The following is a 26,520-nucleotide window of genomic DNA, read 5'->3' on the forward strand; positions in this document are numbered from 1 at the left end:
ACGGTATAAAATGTATTGCCAAGAAGCATTGTTACAACAGAGAAATAATCTACCAAACACAAATTTCCGAACTTTTTGTTCGATGTTTATATAAATTAAAAGGGATTGCATAACTATGTTCCTCTTGAAATCCATTTGCTTTGACCTTGTCTTCAAGAAAAAGAGAGCTTGCTCTCAACTGGATCTCCCTGAATAAATAAAGGTGAAATGAAATGAAATGAAAGTGTCTTTATTGACGACAAAGCTTTAATAGCAGTAGCTTTATTGTCTGTTTCTCTCTGACTGGCTGCCTACTCCTTACATTATATCCTATGCAAGAGATAAACATCCTTTTATCTTCCTCCACCCCCTCATGTCTCGTCGACACACAGTGTCAGTACACCAGGCTACCAGTTGTCTAATGAGTAATGATGACATGGTCAGCGCTTGGTGTGGTTTGTGTGTGCGTATGTGTGTGTGTGTCGGTGTGTGGGCAGAGAACTATGTGTGTGTGTGGAGGAAAATATAGAAACATAGACAGCGAGAGAAAGACAGAAAAGACAAAGAGTTTCTTTGTCCTTATTTTACCTCCATAAATATGTAGGAAGAACAAGAGTCAACTTGCAACATCATATAATGAATTCCATTGCACTGGAATAATTTAATGGGCAAAATACCCAGTTTCACTTCATGCCCAAAACCATTTTTTTTATTCTCACAAGTCCTCTTAACATGGTCTAATACGCTGGGACTGCTTAATCACAGAAATCTCTCTTTTCACTTACACTTTTCACTATACAGATGTTTGAAGGAGAGATATTATATGCACAAGCCCACAAACCATCTTTAGACATCTTTACACATGGCTTCTGACAGAGATCTCCTCCCCCTGTTCCCTCTGTCCTTTTAACCCATGCTGCCCACAAAGGAGAGGTGTGGAGACAGTTAATGAGATGAAGAAAGAAAGTGCGAATGAGTGAGAGAAACCACTTCCACCCCCATATCCAACTGCGAAAGTCTGATATGTTTTCGCTCGCCCCTGCTCCAGCGCTCTCTCATTTTTCTCTCCTTTTATTTCCACATTTCATTTAATCTGCAGCTCTTTATTGTCCTCTCTCTACTCCCGTCCCATCTCCTAATTTCTGCTCTGCAATGGGATTTCCTATACTGTATATTTTATGAGATGACGTTGTCCCAAAATGAGATATTCACATGTGAAGTGATACCTTTACTTGAATTTATGAGCACCACCTACAGAAACTCAAACTTCATCAGCAGAAAATCAGAGGAAAAAGAAACAAAATAGTTACTCAGAGGAAAGAAAGCGACTGTCTCCAAGCCAAAACTAGAGGATCACCGTTGCCTTTCCAAGATGAAAAGAACTCAAAGCTGAAAATAGACGGAGGAGTGACTCTTTTTTTTTTGTTTGTGGATTGGTTGGTTATGCTATTGTTTATCAGTCGCTATTGTTATTATGTTGGGCCAGTGCCTACATGAGTGCAAAATACCAAGGCAATGACCGCTTATCACCAAAGTTGTTGCCAAAAACAAGAAAGAAACAGTATGCAAAAAATCTGTTACATGGCATTATGTGTGCATTATGGACTTTATTATGGCCCACACCCATACATGAATCTTTTCAGGTAAGTTGCATTAACTACAGACTTGGTTCTGGTGAAAACGAGACAAGACAAAATGTCAGTGCATATATTGGCATAGCTAATCAAAATCCATCTTTAGCCTCCCCGTCTCTTTCCTATGGTTTTCTCATCTAGAGCATTTCCAGCCAGAACTTTACATTTCCTCTCTTTCTCATCCTTCTCCCCAACTGTACCTCCTCCTGTTAATCTTTCTTTGTTTCTTTGATCCCTTTCTCTCACCCAAGATTCACCCCTTCTCCCTTACATCATCTTAACTCTAACATTTTGTTTCACCTCCTCCTTTCTCTCCTCACATCTTCTTTCCTAAAGAGTGCCCAGAAAGAAAGCTTTGCACTATTGCTCCTCCATTAATCAGCCCGCTCCCTGTCACAGTGACCTTCTACTGCAGCAGCCAGACATTCTGGGATACATCCGTCTGCGTCCTCGCCACCTGACAGGACGGGCCTATGTCGCATCTGTCCACCAGAGCTGAATGAGGGAACGCAGCAGGACTCATCTGTGAGGGGATGAGGAGGGATGACGTCCTCTTTCTTTGGCGCTGCTTGTTAAAGAGCAGGGTTGCTGTATGAAGATAATTTCTGCAGTGTTCTGTCGCTCGGTCTGATGAGCTGCGTTCTGCACAAAGTTCTTGCAGTTTCCTGAGTTCAGGCTGACCTTCTGGCAAATGCCAGCCCCTCACTCTAGTAAGGCAAAATTGCCTAAAAAAAACTCTAACTATAGACTAGTAAAGTTCAGCTCAGTGTGGGTAGGTGGGGTTATCCCTGCTATAAATAAAGAAATAAATGTATCTCAATGATTATCATAAGACTTTGGGAAAAGTGAGGAAAAATAAAGCTTTACTGTACCTCCCAATCTCTCTCCTTGTTATGACAGTACATGTATAGTATACTACATGTATACTGTACTGGGCTACTTCCTCTAAAAGAGCTACGCTGGAGTTAGTGCAGTAGTTATTGTACCTAAAAGCTATCAGTTATTTAATGTGTAGTACAGTGTGAGAGAGGATGGGAGATTGTAAAAAAGGTACTGTAAGGCACAGTAAGCTACAATTTTCAATGAAATGTACATTTTTTAGTGCAATGAGGCAAAAATATTGCTAAAAAGTTTGTTTTCCCACTGTTTTAAATCTTTGAAGTGATGTTACCATACCTTTGCATTAACATGTCTATGGTAATATTATTTCACTTGTTTTGTTTTCTCGTGTGTAATTACTCATTTTGATCAACATCCGCAACATGGTCCATCACACAGAATATAAAATAAATTAACGCTGCAGATGGATGACAGAGACGTCACAGGAATGGAGATGTACGACATGGTGTCACAGTCACCATCTGCCCCTATGCCACAGAGCATCTGGCCCTTGGTGGGCTGTTTTAGTTGCTTTGGACCTGTACTGTAAATTGGGCTAAAACATGCAAAAGCACTGCTATCGTCCATTAAGATCACCTTAGAGCATAGATAGGTTTAGGGAATTCAGTCATAAACACAATACAGATAATATGAGATCAGGTCAGGTATCTGGATTGTGTATGTGTTGTAGGTGCTACTGATGTCACTGCTCCTCCAAGTGATACAAGAATCTGACTCCCATATTTTCAAAAAGTGTTTTTCTTGCAGCCCAAACTAGGGTTTTTTGACTATTAGGGGAATCTACTACAATTTTACAATACCCTGTTTTGTGAGGGGAACAGCATACTATGTGGGACAGAATGCTATGGTTGCATACCTATACTGTATATACTAAACCTAACTACTACTACTAACTCTGCTAACTCTACTGCTAACTCTTTTCTAAACCCTTCAGCTGTTGAAGGGTCTAATGTGTTACTTTAATGATCCTTTCAACCCAACTTCCAAAACTTTTACAAAGCTGTTCTAACCTACAGATTAAGTGAGAATTTGCAAGAATAGAGTTAGACTAATCTAGGAGTGTCTAAGCAGAACCCACACTAGAGTTGGGATTAGACTACCAGCTCATATTAGATTTTTTGACCACCTAACATGTATCTTATATAATCTTTTCAGTGTTGTCTATGGAAAAAAACATGTAGTTTTCTTGTTTATATAGCAAAGACACAAACATCTTTGTAATTTGCCATGAGTGATAAAGCAAATTGGATTGGCAGTACAAATCTGGCCCAGCGAACTGGGCACTGTAGCAGAGCATCCAGTAAGCAGACCCGTTTTAGTCACTGTGAGTCCTGCTGGTGTGCTTGCACCTCCAAGTGCCATGTTCTGACTCTCTGGCTCAGTTAGATTAGACACGGTCGTAAATAAGCGAGAGTGGAGCTAGCCAGCTGTATTGGACCCGAGTGCAAGCAGCACTCTACCAAAGCACACCCAGGCAGGGGACACTTCGTACCTCTGGACGACTTCCGCCGTATCCTGCTCCCTCTCTCTCCTTTTTCTCTCCACAAATCCCCGGAAAGCCCTGCCAGGACGTGGCACAGTATTAAAGGGATGAGAGAGGGAGAATGCTGGTTTAGCGTGGGGTAGGACACTGCAAGGAGGCTGATGCCAGGGCTTTTAGCTGCAGGCTTTAGTTGGCTCTGAGGGGGGCTGTTGTAGCGGGTAGGGGGGTAGCTAGCTTTGACTACAGGCCAAAAAGTGAATTCATGCCACCAGCTCAAATCTTATTCCCAGTCACCTGAGTGACACAGATTACCATCCTCATACAATGTAAATCATTGCAATAGGAATGCTCATCTTGCAATCAGTTTGTCTTTTTGGTCATGCCTTGACCAGTAATCCTTAATTAGTATTTACGTTGTTGTAAGACTTTTGAATAAACCCCTGATATTCACATTGTGATTTGAGCTTGCAGCCAGAGGTTAACTTGGAAACAGAGCATCAGGGAACTCAAAAAAGTTCTGGGTTAGTTTGGTTTAGTTAGGCAAGGGTTGGGTGGGTGGGGGGGGGGGGTATGCAGTGTGAAATGTCAAGGCTTCGCTTTATACTTCATTATGCTTAGAATTCATTACCATTGTCAGCATTAATCTGATTGCTAGGCCTAGTTCTGAGCAACAGGCTCGGAGGAGAAGGAAGGAATAATAATTCAACAGGAGCTAACTAATGGCATACAACACAGTTCCCTGTGGACATCAACACTAAGTATGACAATTATTGGCCATATGGCTGAAAATACAGGTGTCCAAGTGTCCTACTTTAGTAACAGACTCCTGCAATGACCCTGACTCTTACAGTTTGACCAGACAGCACTATGGGCACATTGATTCCCCATCTCTAGCACTATAAATAGTTCAGTCAGACAACTCACGTATTGAATATGACAATTTTCTAGAGAAAAAATGTAAATACAAGCCTCTGTTTTGTATCACTCCCTGCGAAGCGCAATTTAAAGGCAGCCATAAGCGAGAGCAGGGAGAGATCAAATGCAACCCCCCATGGGGAGCCATGAAGAAACAGAGCCCACAGGTGGATGCTGGGTGGAGGAGGGGTGAGAGATACACAGGCAGCAGCAGGGAGAGCAGCAGCAGAGAGTGAGCTAGTGAGCTTGACAGTTTAAATAGACCCGATTGGTGATGGCAATACACAAACTCAGCTGACACATCAGCTGGTGCGGAGCTGCAGCGCCACTTACGTCACAACCTTCACTTCATTTGTCAGCAAGTGCATTACAATTAACTCCATAACATTGCCACAGTAAGTTTCTAAACACTGCTAAAGTCACCTGATTCAATGATTGGTAGTTTTAAACGACAGTGGGAGCAGGATTGCGGAGCTAACGTGACAGCAACTGAAAACTTAAATGGCCAAACTCTTTATTGCTCTGTCCTAAACTATGGCTGGCATGTGCACCAAACTGACAGCTCCAGGGTGGATTGTGGATTAGAGCAGGGTTTAGCTGAAGAGACAGGGTTTAGGCCAGCCAACACACAGAGGTCCGTTTCCCTGACTTCAGCTTGGCAGGCTAACTCGGCTGCAGTGGATTACCACTGGACTTTATCTCTGCTGTTGCATGAAAATCTTGTAACTCCAATTTTCCCCTTTGGCTTTTTTTAACCTCAACTGAATAATTGGTCATTTGTGCTGAGTAGGTTTCTTGACCTGGAGCCAAATAAAACCCATTAAAAAACCCACTGTGTAATTTAAAAGATCCATAACTGTCAATCAGAAAATGAGAAAAAAATATTCATGAAGAAAATATTGTTTTTCAGATATGGGATTTTCATCCAAAAGCAGAAATATACTTATTTGTTTCTAAAAAGGTTTCACATTGACAAACGCATAATATTTGCTGTCTAGGTTAGCACAAGCCACAGGAAATAAGCCAAAGAACAGGTTTCGGCTATGGGCAAACACACACACATACACACACACACACACACACACACACACACACCGCTCCTTTTACTTCTGTGCCTCTCTATGCTTCCTGGTTCTATCTCATTATGGTTGATTTGTTTTCAGCTTTTCAACTTCAAACACCCAGCCCAAGGATGAGGGTTAAATGGTAGACATCAAAGGTTAAGGAACAGCGGTTAAGGAGAGAGAGGTAAGTGAGCTAAAAAAAAAAAAAAATATGCAGGCAGGAGAAGGTACTCACGATATCCTGTTGAGCGTCCAAAGATTAATTAGGATGCAAGAGAGAGAGAGGGGGGAAAAAAACACACAATTTAGTCACCAGTGAGTAACAAGTAGAGGAAAGAGAAAGAGAGGTAGAACTGGGAGAGACAAAAAGAGAAAGAGAAGGATTGACAGAGGCACAAACAGTCTCTGCAGTCCTCGTGTCCTTGTTTGATCTCCATGAATAAAAGTCAACTTGTAACGCCACATGATAAATGCTACCGCTCTGTGCCAAATTAACATCCAGTTTTATATATTGAGTGAGTGTGACTTTGTACTCTGGACACGGTCTAATGAGCATCTGACATAATTGAAGAAATGAAAGGTGAAAGGCAGAAACAGAAAAAGCACAAAAGAGATACATTTTAAAAAAGAGATACAAAGTCAGAGAAAACTAGGCAGAAACAGATTGCTAGAAATGGGGAAAAAGAGTGAGACTGAGTGGATGCTGAGTGGCTGTGACAGTTTTATGTATTTATTCATTTATTTATTTATTTGCATACTGAAACAGAAAACAAGAACATTACAGTAAATGAAAGCCAGTTGTGCAGGTGAGATTTAAAAAACCCCAAGGGAGTTATGGTGTATCCCACCTAAATAATATATACAACAACAGTAACAAACCAAATAAATTTGAAATAAATGCTAATAAATAAAACAAGGACATAACAGATAAAATACAAATTAAACAGAACAAACTAAAGATTTTAGATGTGTCTAATCAGTATTAAAGACCCCATGAAATGTCATCTTTACTTCCCGGATTTGATGAAGTTGTTGGGGCGGGACATAATGCAGTGAGGGATCATTCAAAAGTCTAAACCAATGGAATATGAGTCTTATGGGACTTACTTTTATAGGAGGGGCTTGTTCAAAAATCTGATGGTTTTATTGGTTAGAAATGTATATGTACAATTAAAGATACTCTGTTTTCCGGGAAGTTAAAGTAATTTGAGTTCATTTCATGGGGACTTTAAATGCGATGAGTATATATGAATGTGTGTGAATGAGAGCTTCCCGATACAGATGCAGGTGTTCGCCAAGACAGAATGGGACCTCAGGTTACACATACACATGGATGGTCACATGCACACGTACAGACTCCCTCACACTCACATAAAGTAGACTACACACATGCCTCTGTTGCTCTCTGAAGTCCCTTTAACTCCGGCTGTCAACACCGGTCTTTCACACAATAAATGCCCTCTAGCACATATGTTTGTATACATGTTCAGTGTACATGTGTGCTCAGAGAAAGGTTGGACACTCACGCCTGCATGGTTGTTGTGGCAGTCTGAAAGCTGAACATGTTTTCCTTGGGGAACCAGCTATTGTCCTCTGCAGAGAAAGAGAGAGAGAAATATTGATTGCAAGGCAAAGTGAGTTGTGAGAGAACTATGTGCCGTGTTATCAAAGGTCATAAAAAATGTAGTAGGAATATGAAAGCACAAAACCAGCGACAGCACCACCACTCCACAGTCCACCACTCCACAAAGGGAGAGAGGGAGACACACAGGGAGAGACAGCAGATGAGAGAGACGGAGAGACGAAGAGTCAGAAAAACAGACCACCACGTCACATCCAACATCAAACCCTCACCCAGACCTAGGGAGAAATATATTTGAAAAAGTTTCCAAATAGTTGAACCAATTCTTTTTAACTCACTCACTCAATTTAAAGGTGTGTTTCACTAGTACATCCAAACTTTATTTGGTCCCCACATTCTGTGTCATTGATTTTCCTAGAAAGATTTCCACAATGTTTTTTTTTTTGTTTTTTTTTAAGTTTTTTTTTTTTAAATTCTTTGTCATGCATTCCTACAGTAAAAAGTCCAATTCACCCCCCTCAGTAAAATAACTTCTTCCAAAGTGAAATACTAGTTGTTTTTTGGAGAGCCTTCCCAGGTTCCTGAAAAGCCTAAAAAGTGAAAACATTACTTGCAAATTAATATAGCCCAAGTGTTGCATATAGAGTAATGGGGGGGGGGGGCAATAATTTTTGTTGGTAACTCATTCACAAAATATGTATTTTACATCAAAAGATAAAGATGAGACAAAAGAACAGAATGGCAGATGATCTTTGGCCTCCATGACAGAACAATGACAACAGAAAAACAAAACCCTATAAGCTATAAACTCACTGCCCCCATGTTTACTCCTCTACAAGAGTAAACATGTATGTATTTATTTCCAAGTATTTGAAAGTGTTCGAATACTATTTCGTCCCGGTCTGAACCCACCCACAGCGCATTGTGAACAAACCCTCCTGTTTGGATTTCAGCGCCTCTCCCTCTCTCTCTGTGTCCTCCACCCTCTCACCTCTCTCCAGCCCAGTCACCCGGTCCACACTCCACATCCGCTCTAGGCGTCGGTGCTGCTTGCCTGCCTCGCGGGACGCGCTCTCCAGGTCCAGCGAGCCCTGGCTGCGCGAGGGGGCCCCGCTGCACGAGTCGCAGGCCAGGCCGCTGCACTCCGCCTCCCCTTTTCCCCCCTCGCCCCAGCTGCGGATGTTGTGGGCGCTGACGGAGGTCTGCAGTGGGGGTTGAGACAGGTGGTGGTGGTGGCCGTGGTGGTGGGAGCCGTGATGCGAGTGGGACCCGCCGCCGACAGCCAGAGAATTCTGGTGCGGGTTGCTGCTGCCGCCGCTGCCTCCGCTACCGCCGCCGCTACCTCCTCCGCCGCTCGTGGACGCGTTGGTGCCGGAGAGCGAGTGGTGGTGGTTCCCGTGGTGATGGTTGCCGTGGTGATGGTTTCCGTGGTGGTGGCCGCCGCCACAGCTGCTGCTGCCGCGGCCGCCGCCGGCGTGGTGGTACTGGGTCGGAGAGGACGAGGTGGAGGAAGGGGAAGTGGAGGGCTGGATCAGGGTGGCGTGGAGGTGTGGGTCGCCGCTACCAGCACCGCCGCCGCCTCCCCCCCTGGATCCCACCCCCCCACTTCCCGACCTCTCCTTCAGGACGTCCAGTTCTAGGCTCTCTTTGCTCCCCCGGCCGCCGCTCATCAGCATGCCGTGCTGGGTGGTGATGGTGTACACGCGGGCCGGCTGCAGCGTACACTCTACGCACTTCTGCTGGTCTTCCTCCGCCGAGAAGCTGCGCTCTAGGGACAGCCGGGCCGGCTTGGTTGTAATGGTGATAGAGGGGGGAGGTGGCTGGAGTAAGCCCAGCACGGGTTTCACCAGGCTGGGCTCCGGGTCGGCCTCAGAGCCCTTGGAGGTGTTGGTGCCGGAGTGCTGGTGGGAGTAGGGAGGGAGGTGGTTGTTGTTGTTAGGGCCAATGGTGTCGCTTGGTGACTCCGGGTCTGGACCCACCAAGGTTTCACACAGGAGGTGAGCTAGAGAGAGAGAGAGAGAGAGAGAGAGAGAGAAAGAGAGAGAGAGAGATGAGTGTTGAGAATATAGAAATACACAGATGTGTTAAAGAGCAAGGGAAAGAGGAAGAAGAAGAGGAAAGAAGAGGATGACAGATTAATATTATCATCTTTCCTCTTTTATCAGCTGCTATGATGATACACTAATAATCGCAGCCTGGCATTTCAACAGGAGGATGAGGTCAAGGTAGTGGAGGAGTGGAGGAAGGATTAAGGACCACTAGAGAATATGCAGAGCAGGATGGAGAGGTGGAGAAATGGAGGGATGGCAGAGACGCTGACCTGATCCGTTTCGGTTTTCAGGGTGTGTGTGGGACAGGTACTCTCCAAATGCACGCGCTGCTCTGTGGGGACACACATGACACACATATAGACGTTAACTTATGGGTGGAAGGGTCAGAAGAGTCAGAGATAGAGAGAGAGAGAGAGAGAGGGAGGGAGTGGCACAAATTGGGGGGAGTAGGGGAATTGTAAACTTAATTGCCTTCTTTGTAGGATTGTGCCACCCACAGATTAAGATGCAGCTGTTTTATCTCCACACGGCAGGCAGCCTCCGAGAGAGAGAGAGAGAGAGAGAGAGAGAGAGAGAGAGAGAGAGAGGGAGAAAGAGAGACAGTAAGAAAGTAGGAGGAGGAAATAAACGGAAGGAAAATCTTAGATGGACTTAATATCTCGTATTAGGACTTCTCATGTCTCAGTTTGCGTCGGTGGACGTCAGGGCAGCCAGCACACCATGAGTGTGTGTGTGTGTGTGTGTGTGTGTGTGTGTGTGTGTGTGTGTGTGAATAAGAGAAAGAGTGCTTGGAAAGATGTGCTGAAAATAGATACGCTCCATAATCACAGTACAGTATGTGATGCTGTGCCGTTTCTTTCTGTTTCTCCTTTTCTCCCTCAAACACACATACACAGAAATAGAAATACAGTGCAAAGTCAACACACTCATTCAACCACATATAGATAAAACTCCAAATCACAGAGAGCTTCTCCTTTTAACAAAATAGCTCTAGGTAGAGCAGTTGAATGACATTCACCCTCTGATGTACCTCTAGTCATTGTGTGATAGGAGTGGAAAAAAGAGCAAAAAGAAAGAGAAGGTAGAGAAAAAAAATGGAGATAACTCTAAAGACGTGCTATCAATGTCAATCTGGGCACTAGCTAGGAGGAAATGTACTGCAGCAGGCGAGGAGCAGAGGAGAGGAGAAGAGAAGAGAAGAGAAGAGAAGAGAAGAGAGGAGAGAAGAGAGGAGAGGAGAGACCATGCAAATATTTCCAATATATATTTTTTCACTAAGACAGCAAGGATCATGAGGGCATAACACTTTCCCAATTTACTGTTAATGTCATTGTGCTCTATGACCTACCTACCTACCTACACACACACACACACACACACACGTATATGATATATTGTGTACCCTCTGACCAGCATGTCTGGCTGACAAGTGTGTAGAGAATTTCTGCCAAACATAGTGAACAGTGAGAGGTTGGTTTCTAAAACACTTGTAGCAGGATATTTTTTATTTTTTTATTTTTATATTGTTTTGATACACTGCTTCCATACTTTTTCTTGTACAACCACAAGAGAGTAATTTTTATCAAAATAAATGTGCCATGTGTGCAAATGTGCAAATGTCAGATGTTTTAGATGTCTGTTTTATGAGAGGAAATACTCTTAAGAACTGACATCTTGCAGATTTAGTAAAGACATTAGCAAAGGTCATGGAGGAACCAGAAGTATTTCACTTCATTAAAACATTTTGACTTTTAGCACTAAGATCCCCATTATTTTATCACCAGTGATCTTTCAGCACTGGCTCTCCAAGGTCTCTGCTGTGACTTGACATGCTTGTTTTCATGTTAGAAACCTAGTTTAAAAAATCATAATGCATACTTTATTAAGTTTATATTGATGTGACCCTGACACTATTTTTTATGTCCATAGTGGCAGTTTTCAAGGGGTAATTAACTGCATGTTTCAGTAATGACATTCAGGAGAAAAAAAAGGCAGAATGCTCCTGGTGGTAACATATTCCCAATGCAGCTAATGTCGAAGTGACTGTTCACACAAAAACACACACACACACACACATGCACGCACGCACACACACACACACACACTTATCTGTGCAGAGGAATCCCTTGTATACAGGGAATCTGTGGGTGTGCGCCTACTGCCTGGCAACTCTGTCAATTATTAAAGCCCAGCCAACACAGCGGCACGGGAGAGAGAGAGAAGAGAGAGAGAGAGAGAGAGAGAGAGACAACACTAAGATTTTTTAAAATCTTCCTCTGGTGCAACATCTCTCTTTCTCTCTTGCTCTTACTGTCTCCCTCTTTAAACATTTCCCTGTATTCTCCCCGTCTCTCTCTCTCTCTCTATTTCTTTAGCGTGGAAAACAAAAGTGGCCAGAGCAGGATCATACATAGTCTTCGTTCAGTCACTGGTCAAGAGCTTACTAACTCTGCTGAGATCCAGAGAAGGGCTGTGGATTTCTATTGTGAACTCTATGCATGTGAGAGGTGGATGAGGTGGATGAGGTGGCACAACATTTCTATGAGAGCCTACCACAGGTGTCTAGGGAGGCTAACAGAGAGCTGGAGCGACCACTGGCTCTGATGGAACTCTATACCACACTGCAGGGGATGGCAAATGGCCGTGCATCTGGTATAGATGGCCTGCCTGTGGATTTCTTCAAGGCTTTCTGGGAGTGTTGGGTGGCAATCTCCTGGCAGTGTTCAATGGCAGTCTGGCTGGTGGGTTGCTGCCAGTGAGCTGCAGGCGAGCAGCCCTCACCCTACTGCCGAAGAAGGGAGAGTTGCAGGATGTTAAGAGCTGGAGACCAGTGGCTCTGTTGTGCATAGATTATAAGATCTTGTCTAAAGTGCTGACTATCAGGCTAAGGAAGGTGATGGAGCAGACCATACATACGGACCAGTCCTATTGTGTCCCTGGCAAGTCAGTTATGGATAACATATCCCTAATTTGCGATGTCATGGATGTCTCAAGGTTATTGGGCATAGATACTGGGTTGAACACCGATACATGTGGCAGACAATGGAGGCATTTGGTGTCAGCCCTGGTTATGTGGCAAGGCACTCTATGGGGGCATTGAAAGAGTACTGAAGGTGAATGAAGTGCTCCTTTTAAAGTTAAGTGGAGTAGTGCCAACAGTTAAATCCCCATAAAGCTACTCGGGGTCCTCTCCTGTTCACTGTCAGTGGCACACACCACAGCCAAAGTAAGCTAGGCTCCTCCAGAGTTTGGGGTGTTGCTGAGTAGAGGCTCGGCACGTGTTGTGCCACCATCCAGCTCCCATACACATCTAAAAATAGCCCACCATGCATGTCACTGCAATTCTGTCACTGCACCTTCCTCCCTGGCAATCCTCCACTGCTTCTTCTCTTATGATACCATATGTGTGTGTGTGTGTGTGAGAGAGCGAGAGAGAGAGAGAGAGTGTGTGTGTTTGTGTGTGCACGTGCATGTGTGTCTGAGTGTATATGTCCAAAGGCAAAGAAAAGAAAGGATAGAAAAAAAGAGACAGAGTGGGAAGAGACAAGCTGTTTGTTTGTGTTTGTGTGTCTCCATGCCAGTGCATGTGTGCATGCGTGTGTGTGTGTGTGTCTCTGGGATGTACTGTTTTGCTATAGAGCCCTTCCTGTGCCAAATAAGGACTAGGCTGCAGGGACTTAAGGTGGCACCAGGGCTAGATAGGGTCTGTCTTTCAGCTTATGCAGACGACATGCTTATCATGATAGACAGTCAGAGGGATGTGGAAACACTGAGTCATATTGTGAGGCTTTTTGAGGTGATTTCTTCAGCAAGGGTGAATTGGAGAAAGAGTGAAGCTCTAATAATGGGGGCCTTGGTGGATGGTGAGCCAGTGCTACCAGGTGGGCTAGAGTGGAACAGGAATGGTTTCAAGTACCTGGGGGTATACCTGGGGAATGACAGGGTGATGCAGAGGAACTGGGAGGGTGTTCTTGAGGTCATCCGGGGTCGTTTACAGAGGTGGAATTGGCTACTGCCACGCCTCTCCCTTCTTACCAAGGGAGGAGGGTGGCCAAGGTTTGGTACATTTGGCCAGTAGAACAGCTGTTTTCAGACTTCAGTGGATCCAGAAACTACTGTATACACGAGGTAGGACTGTATGGAGGCAGGTTGCTGAGGCACTTTTTAAACAGGTGGGAGGATTGGGCCTAGGTTTTTCCCTATTTTTTATTAATCCTAAAACACTGTCACTCAATGATGTCCCACCGTTTTATAGAGGTCTGCTAAGAATGTGGGGGCAGATGAATGTGCTGAGAGCGGCGTCACCCAGTTCTGTGAAGTGGCCTCTGGAGGAGCCGCTGGTGTATGGGGTACAGCTGGACATTACTACAGCAGCCACTCCAGGACTATCAGAGACATTAAAGTCTGCTAGGGTTGTCACCCTAGGGCACCTGGTCGAGCTGGCAGGGAACAACCTTGATGAGGCCGGGGAGTTGGCTGAGCGGCTGGGCATGAGATCTATGCAAGTGGCTGGTCAGATGCTTGGACAGGAGTGCCTTGACTACAGAGGACTGGAAGCTGCTGCAGGAGGGGGACAGAGGGGATGCAGGGATTGGGGTACTGTTTCCAAGGCTGCTGTTGGGACCCTCCACCGCAGAGGGGGCAGATGGGGCTGCGCTAGACTCTATAGGAGGCAAGCGGCTGTATAGACTTTGAATAGACTTTGTATAAACTTTTAACAGAGACAGACTGGGGAGCAGAGCAGACACGCCTTGGAGGGCCAGCCTGGGGGTGGGGTCGGAGGTGAAGCCTGCATGGACTACTCTGTATAAGAGGCCCTTGCCTAAATACGCTGGGGATTTACAGTGGAGAGTACTACATGGGATACTGCTAGTCAATGCCTTTGTCTCTCTAGTGAACTCTAATGTGGGCAGTGGCTGCCCTTTCTGTGGTGTGAGAGAAACAATATTTCACTGCTTCAGAGACTGTGATAGGCTTAGACCTTTGTTTGACATGCTCAGCTCATTCGTCAATGCACTTGGGGCAGCTTTTACAGTTTCTGGTTTTACTTTTGGTTTTCAGTGCAGTAAGAGCAAACAAAGGATGGGGTGTATCATTAATTTCTTGCTGGAGCAGGCAAAAATGGCGGTGTGCCTTAGTAGGAAGAGGAAGGTAGATGCCGGGGTAACAGTAGAAGTCATAGACTCGTACAAGGCTTTAGTTCGGGCAAGAGTATCAATAGACTATGAATATTACAAAAGAATGCAAGATTTAGGAGTGTTTCATTGTAAGTGGTGTCTTGAAGAAGCTGTGTGCAGCCTGGAGGGAGGAGAGTTAGTTTTTACCAGGGAGTTGAGATGAGGCACGGTTAACATTGTGTCAGTGTTTTGGTTTGTAAATGTCTTGTTTGCTTTGTTTTGGTTTGCTGACTGAGGGGTTGAATGAGAATGAGACAGACTGTAAATTGTCTAATAAAGGTTTTGTTAAAAACTCTCTCTCTCTCCCCTCCTTTAAGCAGGACTCCTCCGGGGACATCTTATGTGAACAAAGCTGCTTTACATAAGACAGGTCAGTCAATATTAAAAACATACACATTTTATTAACATGAGCAAGTCTCTCCCAAAGCTGTACCAACCAGAGAATCACGCACGCACGCACGCACACACACACACACACACACACACAGAAACTGTACCAGGATATTGTATATGATATATTGTGTACCCTCTGACCAGCATGTCTGGCTCTGATCTTTGATCGAGAGATCACATCTTAATTAAAAGTTTGTTGGGGGTTTTGCAGCCATCTAATTTGTATTTCCTTGTGGTGCCAACAGTTAAATCCCCATAAAGCTACTCGGGGTCCTCTCCTGTTCACTGTCAGTGGCACACACCACAGCCAAAGTAAGCTGGGCTCCTCCAGAGGTTGGGGGTGTTGCTGAGTAGAGGCTCGGCACGTGTTGTGCCACCATCCAGCTCCCATACACATCTAAAAATAGCCCACCATGCATGTCACTGCAATTCTGTCACTGCACCTTCCTCCCGGGCAATCCTCCACTGCTTCTTCTCTCATGATGTGTGTGTGTGTGTGTGTGTGTGTGTGTGTGTGTCTGTGCGTGAGAGAGAGAGAGAGAGAGAGAGAGAGAGAGAGAGTTTGTTTGTGTGTGTGCACGTGCATATGTGTCTGGGTGTATATGTCCAAAGGCAAAGAAAAGAAAGAAAGGATAGAAAAAAAGAGACAGAGTGGGAAGCGACAAGCTGTTTGTTTGTGTTTGTGTGTCTCCATGCCAGTGCATGTGTGCATGCATGTGTGTGTGTGTGTGTGTGTGTGTGTGTGTGTGTGTGTGTGTGTGGGGGGGGGGGGGGGGGGGGGTTTATAATGTTGAGGCTGTTGTGATTAATCTAGTCTAAGCTAATAGGTAATCAGCAGGTGTCCCTCTGAAGCTCTCAGACATTTTCACTTTGCCCTTCTGTTTTATTATTCAAGAGGCCAGGCACTCTGATTAGAATCAGCAAACAATGGCACAAGAGTCTCGCATCATCCATTATACATGAGAGGAAACTGAGTTGGAACGGGATAGAGCAAAATGCCTCTCAATCCATCCATTAAACAAACCCCCTCTCTCTCTGTATCGCATTCTCTCTCATGCTCTCTTTGCACACCCACTCCGTCTCTCTCTCTCTGTCTCTCTCCCTCTCTATCACCGTCTCTCCGCTACATCTCTCTTTCTTCCAGCCATCCCTTCAGTCTGCCCTCTCCTCTTGCACCCAGGAGATTGATATGTGAGTGTAACGCATCTGGGATACAGGTATGTGAGATAATAGGGGAGAGATACAGTGCAAATGGTGGGAAGGGATACTGAAAGAAGGGGAGAGAGTGAGGAAAGCTGAGGAAAGAGAAGAGCGCGTGAGAGAGAGAGAGAGAGAGAGAGAGAGAGAGAGAGAGAGAGAGAGAGAGAGAGAGAGAGAGAGAAGACAGAGATGGAGGATAAGAGAATACAGAAGTGGTAGAGGTGAGAGAGTAAGGGAGAAAAGCCTATAGAAAAAAATGAAAACTTGACAGGCAGATGTGAAATGCAGCCGGCATGCTCCCAAACATGTGAGGAGGGTTTGGGGAGAGAAGCGAGTTAGGGAGGGGAGTTTCTGAGAAGGAGAGATGTGATTACAGCAGAGAGAAAGAGTAGTGGAGAAGGAAGGATAAGGGGAGAGTAAATTTGGAGAGACAGACAGAAAGACATACAGAGAAAAGCACTGTATGACCGGAGTCAGGACAGTGAGGAAGGAAGAAATAAACTGACAAGCTGTCTCCATCCGCTCCTCAGAGTGACTGCAACTGTTGAAAACCAACTCAGCCCTCATTTCCCTATCCGTCTGTTTCATTTAACCTGTTTAATTTGTAACTGTAAGTGGAGTAACACAGGAAAGCAGTCTTAATGCAGTCTGTCTCTCAGGTGCAATAAGTGCAATATGTATACGGTAAAATGGCTTGCAGATAAATTTAGCTTTTTACACATTTCAGTAGAGGTCAGAACACTCGGGTCAAACAGGAGCGGCACCGAGGGAGCAGGTAGGAGTTCAGCATCCTGCTCAAAGACATTGCATCAGACAGTTTGACAGTGATGGAGGGAGAGAGAGAGAGAGAGAGAGGGAGAGAGAGAGAGAGAGAGAGAGAGAGAGAAATATGTCTTAGACTGTCATAGTCTCAGACAGAACAATTGACAACGTAAAAAAGAAAAAAATGTGACCAACACTGTTTGAGAATGTAAAATGTGTGTATTTAGAAAAATTGGTTGACTGTTTATTGTTGCATTTACAATTTAATGACACAAGTATTTCATATATGTATTGTTCACTGTCACTTTGATCACTGTCATTTGCATTTGTTAACTTTGCTTTGGCAATGAGTATTTTCGTATTTCATGCCAATAAAGCACCTTGAATTTAATTTAATAGAGAGAGAGAGAGAGGGAGAGAGAGAGAGAGAGAGAGAGAGAGAGAGAGAGAGAGAGAGAGGAGAGAGAGAGATTGGCTGCTGGCTCTTAAAAATCTCCTTGAACAAGAGACTCGGCCCTAGACAACGACTCTCATGCTATGTTCCTTCTGACAAGAGTGAGTGAGTGAGTGATGAGTGAGTGAGTTCAATTCAATTCAATTCAATTCAATTTATTTTTGAAAAGGGACAATGTACATTAATCAACATTCAAACAAATGTAAAAGTACCCGAGTTAGCCAAAGGCTAGTTTTCATCGGCAGTCCCTTTGAGTGAGTGAGTGTGTGTGTGAGTGAGTGAGTGAGTGAGTGGTGAGTGAGTGAGTGAGTGGTGAGTGAGTGAGTAGTGAGTGCTGAGTCAGTGAGTGAGTGGTGAGTGAGTGTGTGAGTGGTGAGTGAGTGAGTGAGTGAGTGCTGAGTCAGTGAGTGAGTGGTGAGTGAGTGTGTGAGTGGTGAGTGAGTGAGTGAGTGCTGAGTCAGTGAGTGAGTGGTGAGTGAGTGTGTGGTGAGTGAGTGATTGGTGAGTGAGTGAGTGATTGGTGAGTGAGTGAATGATTGGTGAGTGAGTGGTGAGTGAGTGATTGGTGAGTGAGTGGTGAGTGAGTGAGTGAGTGAGTGAGTGCGCACATATTTTGTGTGTCTACTAGTTCAGCAGACAGTGTACTTAGCATTTCACAAGATGAGTGAGTCAGACACAATTACACACACACACCGCTCCTTGAACTCATTCTGCCACCGAGTGCACTAACCACTTCTTCCACACATGCAGCCACATAACAGGCAGATACACCTCAGCACTTCAACTCTTTCTGTCGGATCTAGAGGGAACAATGCATAAGTGGGTACTTGGAAGATGGGAACATTGCAAAAAACGTAAACATGCCCTTTTTCTTTTGTTCTGTCTCTTCAGTTTTGTTCTAACTAATGGATGCTGATGGTGAAACATTATTTTCAATCTACTTACAATTCCATTTTTCATTTTGTTCGCTGTTACTTTTTTTTCCCATCACCAGCCTCTTTATTCTCTCCATCTACAGACAACATGCCTCCCTCCCTAGGGAATGGGTCGCGCCTCTATATAAAGACAGTAGTAACCTTGATGTTTGTACTAAGTAGCAGCAGTGCCATACAACGTGTAGCACAGTGGGGAGGCTTGTGGCACAGATCAGTATGTTGCAGTGTGTCACAGGGCTGTTAATATTTGAATCTTGTCTTGTGCTTCTTGAGGCAGGTTGCAGCCATAGACTGTAAAGACAGATGGACGTAGTGAGTGTGACGTCACCCATTAGGCTTCTGAAGAGCCATTTTGAAGCCAAAAGATTGCGTTTACGATCGCTGCCATGTTGACATCTTTTGGAGCCAGTGCAGCCAGAGCGAAGCCGAGGGTCCTCCACAGAGCTGCAGCTCTGCCTACTATTGGCCCGTAATCAGCGACCTGTCGATCACTGGACTGGCGATCACTAGGAAAACAACCCTGTTTTATATCCATTATATCCCATTAATGACACAACTATTTTGAAAATCGCCATAAGGACAAAGGACAAACTTTATTGACTTTATATTTTGAGTGAAAAGTTGGGTTGTGGTCCCATTGACTTGCATGGAGTTGGGCGGGATATGGAGTCTTTTTGGAGCCAGACTTTAGCAGACGAGCCACCTGCCGACACTTCCTTATTGGCTTCAAAATTCAATCGTGGTTTTGGCTGCTTGGTTGCAGCATGATGCTGTATTGAATAGTTACGCATTCTGAGGGAGATCCACATAAAGTTCTGTTTTTATGCTAGAGCTAAGCTTAATCCACCTCTCTCTCTCTCTCTCTCTCTCTCTCTCTCTTTCTAACTACACACAGTTCAGCATTACAAGCAGGATTGAAGCTGTTCTGAACGTAAAGGTGGCTCGTACCAGGTGCCATGGAGCCTGGTCTCCCGAGATTTTGTGAAATGGACACAATGTCTTAAAATGCAAATAAGAGTTCTGTGCACAAGAAGCGAGAGAAATATGTTTTCCCACCACAACGGGATTACATAAAAGAGACATGACTAGAAACAGGCAGTAGTGTGACATTGACATCTGCCTTAAATTTCAGCAACTTGGGTTCAATTCACAACTCGTGCCAAGAGGTTTTCTCACTTTTGAGCAAAAGTTTTTCTTATTTTACCAAAACCAAAACCTTTCCCTAACCTTATCCAAATTATTTTAGTTGCTATAACGTAAGCCTAAATGTATCCCTAACCTTAAGTAGTTGTTTTTTTTTCTTTACCCAACCTTAACCCTGACTCTAACCAAAGCTGTTTTACTTGCCTAAATTTAACCTTTAGAAATATGAAAATGCAGTGTCAAGTTTGGATTATTGTCATATAATCCAATTCGAGGAGGAGGAACTTAAACTTCATATAATTCATGTCCACAACAGATAACCTGCACTTCAGAGTTTGTGCTCATTTTAGTAAATTGCAGGAAAAGACTGTTTTGGTACTTGATATTCATATATTATTAAGTATTTCTGTTATTTTGTCCACTCCCTGTACATTATTCTTTAAAATGCTCTGTCCTTCTGCCCTTCCATCTCAGGGAATAAAAACTACATCAGTAAAACACATAAAATAGAACATAAGCAAACAGTAAAGCAATCTATAGAAATGTCACTCACAGCAAATCTCACCAACAAAGGCAAAACAACTGATTAAGTCGTCCTGGTGGCTCACTTGATGTAACCATGACGACCTGGGTTCAAACCTGGCCTACAACCTTTGTCACATGTCACTCTCTCTCCGCCAATCTTTACTGTCTTTCAAATAAGAGAAAAAAAACGACCAAAAAATAACAATAAACAAATTATTGCTCCTTGCACTTTAATTGCAGCCATTAATTTGATCAACAAATAATCTCCATGTCAACAAAATTGATCCTGAAAACCCAAACAGCTACAGAGTAATGTGCATATAGGTATTTGTAGAGAGGCACTTGCTTTAATCTCGCTGAGTATTTGCCTCTCATTCCTCTTATCAACCCATATCTTGGATTCTGAGGCGGTTAAATAATGTGATCCTATATATCTTTAGAGGACAAGCGGTTCATGGCTGAAAACAGGTCATCACTTCCCTGGCAGTGAGCCCACTAGTCTGAATATCACCAGAGCTTATTTCTCTCCAGGCATCTCTCCACTGTAAACAATAGGCTGCCAAGCAAAGAGATTTCTCAGTCTTAATGCTGCTTAATCGAATCTTCTGCTCAGGTGGACTAATTGAATTGGTTTACTACATACACACATACACACACACACACACACACACACACACACACACACACACACACACACACACACATACATACATATGGGACATGTGGGACCAAAACACTTGATCAGGAAGCTGATTAAAATGTCAGTACACTAACGGCTCACCGCCACCACTCCGACCAGATTCAGTGCCGAGTGTTGCGGCCGATTCACACACACAACTTACACACTTTGACAGTGTTATAAAAAATAGTGTTACCATGCACAGTAGCAGGTGGAGACACGTACAGAGACACAGTCACATAACACAGTCGGAGGCCTAATCATTATGTGTCAGAGTCACGCTGAAATCAGTAAAATCTGCCTCATTCAGCGTATTACAGCAAGTACTTTAATAGAATGAGTTAACAAAGAAGAGGGGAAAGAGAGAGGGAGGAAGATAGATACTGTAGATAAAGACTTGCTTTGCTAAAATGAGGGCGCAGCATACTTCAGCATTTAAAAGAAAAAAATATATACAGTAAATGCATTCAAAAAATATTCAAAGTAATGCTTGGGTAGCATTTCAGTACATAAGGAAATAAGTTTCAGTAAATGAGGAAATAAGAAAGCAAGTATTTAAGTAGAGAAACAAGATTTTAACGGACCAGGTAATTTACAAGGATTTTCACTCGCCGATTGCGAAATTTTGTCAGAACGCATTTCATGAAAATGCATCACTTCAAATCAAACCACAAAAGACTACAGGCCTCTCCCACATCCACTTGTTTCCTCTGGAATTTTATTTCCTTGCCTAAGTTTGCAGTTATTGTGCTTTTATTTTGGTTTACAGTGTTTACATTCTTTTCTAAATGAAAATCTACATTATTTTTTCATGGAAAGAAGTGCAGTTTATTCACGACCTAATTAGGCAAATGTGAATTGTGTTTGGCCACAGTTTTAACTGGAGCTTTTCATAATTAACATTGGATTAAGGACAGAAAAGATAAATTGTAACATAATTATGATTATGAAAAGTATTCTGAATAGTTTACAGATAGTCCTTAGCGTCATCTTTAGTTTGCATCTCGGGACAATTGGCAGTTCGATACAAAACCAAAAAGAAGTAGGGGGATGAGAACGATTGCCAATTTACTGATTGCCTACATGAACACACTTTGCGTCATACTGTACATTCGTACAATTGTGATTTCTACATGAAACACTCCACAAAGAGCAGGAGAAATCTATCGCATCTTTCAGATCTCAGTCGCAACTTTCGTGACACGAGGCCCAGATCCTCCAAATGTGCGATACTGTGAACCAGCAAAGCAGCACCGGTTACAAAACATAATAACTACAGAGGGAATCTCAGATTTGCAATGAGGTGCTCTCTCTACCGTTTGCATTTAAAAAAGCAATGACGTAATATCTCTGTAACCCCCAACACTGCAGGTCTATAACAAAGACAGTTGCACCTGTCGACTGTCCTGTATAAAGTAGGAGCCATTAACACATTTGAATCTGTCTGCCAAACAAATCCTTTCATCTCTCACCTCATCTATCACATCCCCACAGCTCTCTAAATGCCGTTGTGTCCAATGCCCTTCAGCCGATCCGCAGCAACCCTCCTCTCTGTGATGGAAAGATCAAAGCATTTGCTTTTTCACTCAATGTCCCAGAATTTCACAGGGAGGAGGCTGTAAATTGGAGGTAATCTCTCTCTCTTTTACTCTCTCTCAATCTCTCTCTCTCTCACTATTTTTCATGAGCTGCCTAAGGTTAGAGTGTGACCTGTTTCATAACCAGCAATCCATAAACATGCACACAATGTGATACACACACAGAGACACTCACTTATAAAGGGAGCAGGTGTCTCTTCAGTATTTCCTATGCGTCAGTCTCGCACCACCTATTCAAAATGTTGTGTCCTCCAGATACTTCACGGTGTGTAGCGCTCTAACTGGTTGTCCCAAACAATCGCTGTGTGATAAATGCAGACTGACGAGACGATGCCATGACCTCCAAAAACAAGTCTGCTTTTTAAATAAATGTTTCATATATTTCCGGCAGGCTGATGTTCTATGCAAGAGAATCAGATTACAGAAATTCAGAGGAATGGTAAATAAGTTTTAGTACAGTGTGTGTGTGTGTCTGTGTGTGTGTGTGTGTGTGTGTGTATGAGAGAGACAGTGTGTGCTCTGCCACTGGTGATATTTAGATGTGTAATGTAACAGAGTGATGACTCAGACTTTCATTTAGACACACACCGGCTGTCCTGTGCCTCTAAGGCTCTACATTTGTGTGTGTTTTTGTGTGTGTGTGTGTGTGTGTGTGTACAAGGCGAGAAAGAGAGAAGGATAGAGGAAGAAATAAAAAATAGAGACAACACAGCAGCATCTTCAGCACACAGACAGAGAGAGTGTGTGTCTGCACAGCTGAGTCTGACTACTCAACTACCAGTGTTTGATATTTTGATATTTCATCTAATACAATGTGAAGTCTGAGGTGAGGCTGTGTATCCTGGCACTAATTGGACACTAAATACAGGCACAGATGAGAAATGTATGACTCAACCAGCCAAGGAAGTACCATCAGCGTATGTATGTATGTGTGTGTGTGTGTGTGTGTGTGTGTGTGTGTGCACAGCTGGTCTCACTCATCACACAGTCTCCAGCATGCAGGAGCATGGAGGTAAGCCATATGGCTGACTAAGACTGCAGGTACACACAGAGGTGCATTTCAACCTGCTTGTCTGAGCCACTATAATCCAAAATTCATTTGACCATCATAACTAAACATGCAGGTTTATTTTACTCCTGTGTTGCCAACAAACATTACAGACAATAAACAGACATTTTACAGCCTCAAAATATACATAAAAGCATTTTTTTTTTGCTGTCTCATGCTGTCTGGCCTCGAATCACAAAAACAGATAACAATTTAAAATTGTGAAAAAAAAGTCTGAAATCCAATAAATTACTAAGCAGACTGTGTGAATAGTGAAGTAGAAGTAGCAATGTTTCAGTAGGGGACACCATATACCTTTAAGAGAGCGCTTCTCAACCCTTTCAGTGCCACAGTCTATTTTGGCATGACACAAAATCTATAGCACACCAAGGTACAGTATTGATTGTTTGGAAGTGCCACACAAAACCTTATTATTACAGGGCTTAAGGGGTGCAATCATTTGATAAAAGGATACTTTAATGCATAAACATCTGTAATGGGGAAAAGAAACAAGAGAGTGCACAGGAGGTCAGACACTGCAGGTAGCTCTAACATGAGAAACTTAGAGAGAAAGAGAGGGAGAGAGAGAGAGGGGGGGGGGGGGGAGAGACCGAGAGAGAGAGCAGGTGCAGAGTCCAGTCTGTCCTTCAAGACAACATGTATGCGTGTGTGTGTGTCTGTGTGTATGTGTGTCTGTGTGTGTGTTTGTGTGTGTGTGTGTGTGTGTGTGTGTGTGTGTGTGTGTGTGTGTGTGTCTGTGTGTGTGTGTTTGTGAGAGAGAGACAGACCACTCCTGAATGCTTGCTTGCGCATTCATGAGGTCATGTGCAGGTGAGAGGCTGGTAAATATTGGATGTGATTCAGCAGCAATTCCCATCTATTGGAGTCAAGATTCATGCTGACATTAACTCTGAAAATTAAACTCTGAAATGGATGTGAATGTGTGCATGTGTGTGTGTGCATGTGTGCGTGTGTGTGAGCGTGAGAGTGATAAAGAGAGAGAGAGAGAGAGAGAGAGAGAGGGAGAGGCAGACAGAGACTGACAGAGAGATTTGAATTGAAAATTGAATTGAATAGACTGACAGACAGGGACAGAGACAGATATAAAGAGAAAAACAGTGTATAAGTAGCTAAATGAGTGTGTGTGTGTGTGTGTGTGTGTGTGTGTGTGTGAGTGTGTGTCTGTGTGTGCCCATCCTGTACAGTCACCAGTTGCATCGGATGTCATAAGTATTTTAACAAATTCTGTAGTTGTATTCTATTGTAGACATGAAGGAAAAAGTCAATGAGTCAGCCTTGAGACTGGTTGTCTCTCTCTCTCTCTCTCTCTCTCTCTCTCTCTCTCTCTCCCGCTCTCCTTCTCCTACAGTACGTGCTCAGGACAGCCTCTCCAGTCGTAGCCCATTGTGTATGAGCAACACATTCTCATTTCTCTGTCAAGGTGGCGCACACACATACACACACGATGCACACGCTCACACACACTCGACTGCATGCAGAGAAGGCTCACATATGTAACCTAAGGAAGACACACACACACACACATACTGAGAGGGTGACGTAAGAGCATCACCACACTTCTGTGGATAGTGGAGTCTGCACCTCCAAGTCAAGGTCATTCCATTGACTTGCATAAAGAAAGCAGGACCTGCTGCTCATGTGCATCCAGTCAGACACATCAGATACATCGAATCTCAATCCTGTTCTCACCTGAATGCGGTTTGTGTCATTAATGTGCCTTAGCTCACTGTCTACATGTGGCGTACCTGGATCAGACAGATGAATACAGAGTCACACGTGCTTTCCAGCAAACTGCGGTTTAGTTCAACCTCAGATTAAAACACACAGAGGCACGTAGCCTGTTACAGTATGGGGAAATCTGTCTGCCTCCCTGATGGAAGGAATAGCTACCATGGATGCGAGTCTGAACAGTTAAAAAAAATCCATATATAGGTTGAATCAGCCTGGACTCGTAGCCTATATCTAGTGCTTTAGGTGGTGTGAGTCATTAACAGCCTTTGGACTGCTGCCAAATAGAGGAGCTGACCTATGCTTTTGCAGGCTGAATAAATTAACAGCGGCAGACCAATAGTCTTTGTATTGCCCTCTGGGACCGGTCCAATAACTTACCCTGATAGGTGATCACTGCAAACGACCGAGTCAATTGCGCTGATTGATAAATTGATCGTCGGATCATTTTCCCGCCGGGGTGTGAAGGCAGGCAGCACATCACCGCGCTGCCCGGTCGATGCGGCCAGACAAGAACGCCGTTTTTGTTTCTCTACTCTAAATAATAATAATAATAGCCTAAACGACAGAAGACATGAGAAAATGTAGCTGTGGCTCGGGGACTCACTGGCAGAGTCGCCTAGCTTTGCCTATGCATGACTTTCATTACACAATGACGCCTCATTCACAAGATCAATCAAACCTCCGACGCCACATAGGTAAATGCATTCGCTTGGCATGTAAACTGGCCCAGACAGACAGAATCACAGAGGGAAACAGAGGCTTCCCACCCCACTGCACACTTGCTGCATTTGCCATTTACACGTGTAATATGGAGAGAATAAAGGGTGATTTGAGCACATATTCAACCGTCACTGCACATCGTAGGCTATGCATGCCGATGTTGCCCAGCGCATGGGCTGGACGGGACAATCGGCAGATGTGCAAAATATAAATGAGCCTACTGCGCATTAGAAATAGATTTGAAATAAAATAGCTGTGATAGCGCGGTGGCAATTCAGCTGGGCATTTGAGAACTTGTGTGTGCACAGACGGGTTGCTGTAGGTACAAAGCTGCCACACATGGTAACTTCATGTGGGTCGGTCCGGTAAGACATGTGTCAACACTTCAATATGGGCTGCAATGCTCGGGTGGCTGCAGAGTTATAATGGGTAGCCTTGTATAGAGGGGCACTCACCTAACTTTTGCTGCCACAGAAGATATCGCATCGTTTCTTAAATTCTTCCTTTTGGACACGGCAGTTCCCAT

At 43.9% G+C, this 26,520-nt stretch overlaps 1 protein-coding gene across 1 annotated transcript; it reads right to left on the reverse strand.

The window, feature by feature from the left end:
* Positions 1-3,983: 3,983 nt before the first annotated feature.
* Positions 3,984-26,520, reverse strand: nsmfa (NMDA receptor synaptonuclear signaling and neuronal migration factor a; the record flags this gene model as incomplete). Its single annotated transcript, XM_071540797.1, is given in 5 exon segments — positions 3,984-4,074; positions 7,496-7,568; positions 8,549-9,559; positions 9,878-9,939; positions 26,450-26,520. Coding segments are annotated over 5 exon segments (1,308 nt in total), but the record flags the coding sequence as incomplete, so codon positions are not given.

The sequence above is a fragment of the Centroberyx affinis genome, unplaced genomic scaffold (assembly GCF_046629955.1).
Source record: "Centroberyx affinis isolate AG114_WGS23_722 - 3 ecotype Tasmania unplaced genomic scaffold, CSIRO-AGI_Caff_v1 ptg003720l_1, whole genome shotgun sequence".
Lineage (NCBI taxonomy): Eukaryota > Metazoa > Chordata > Actinopteri > Beryciformes > Berycidae > Centroberyx > Centroberyx affinis.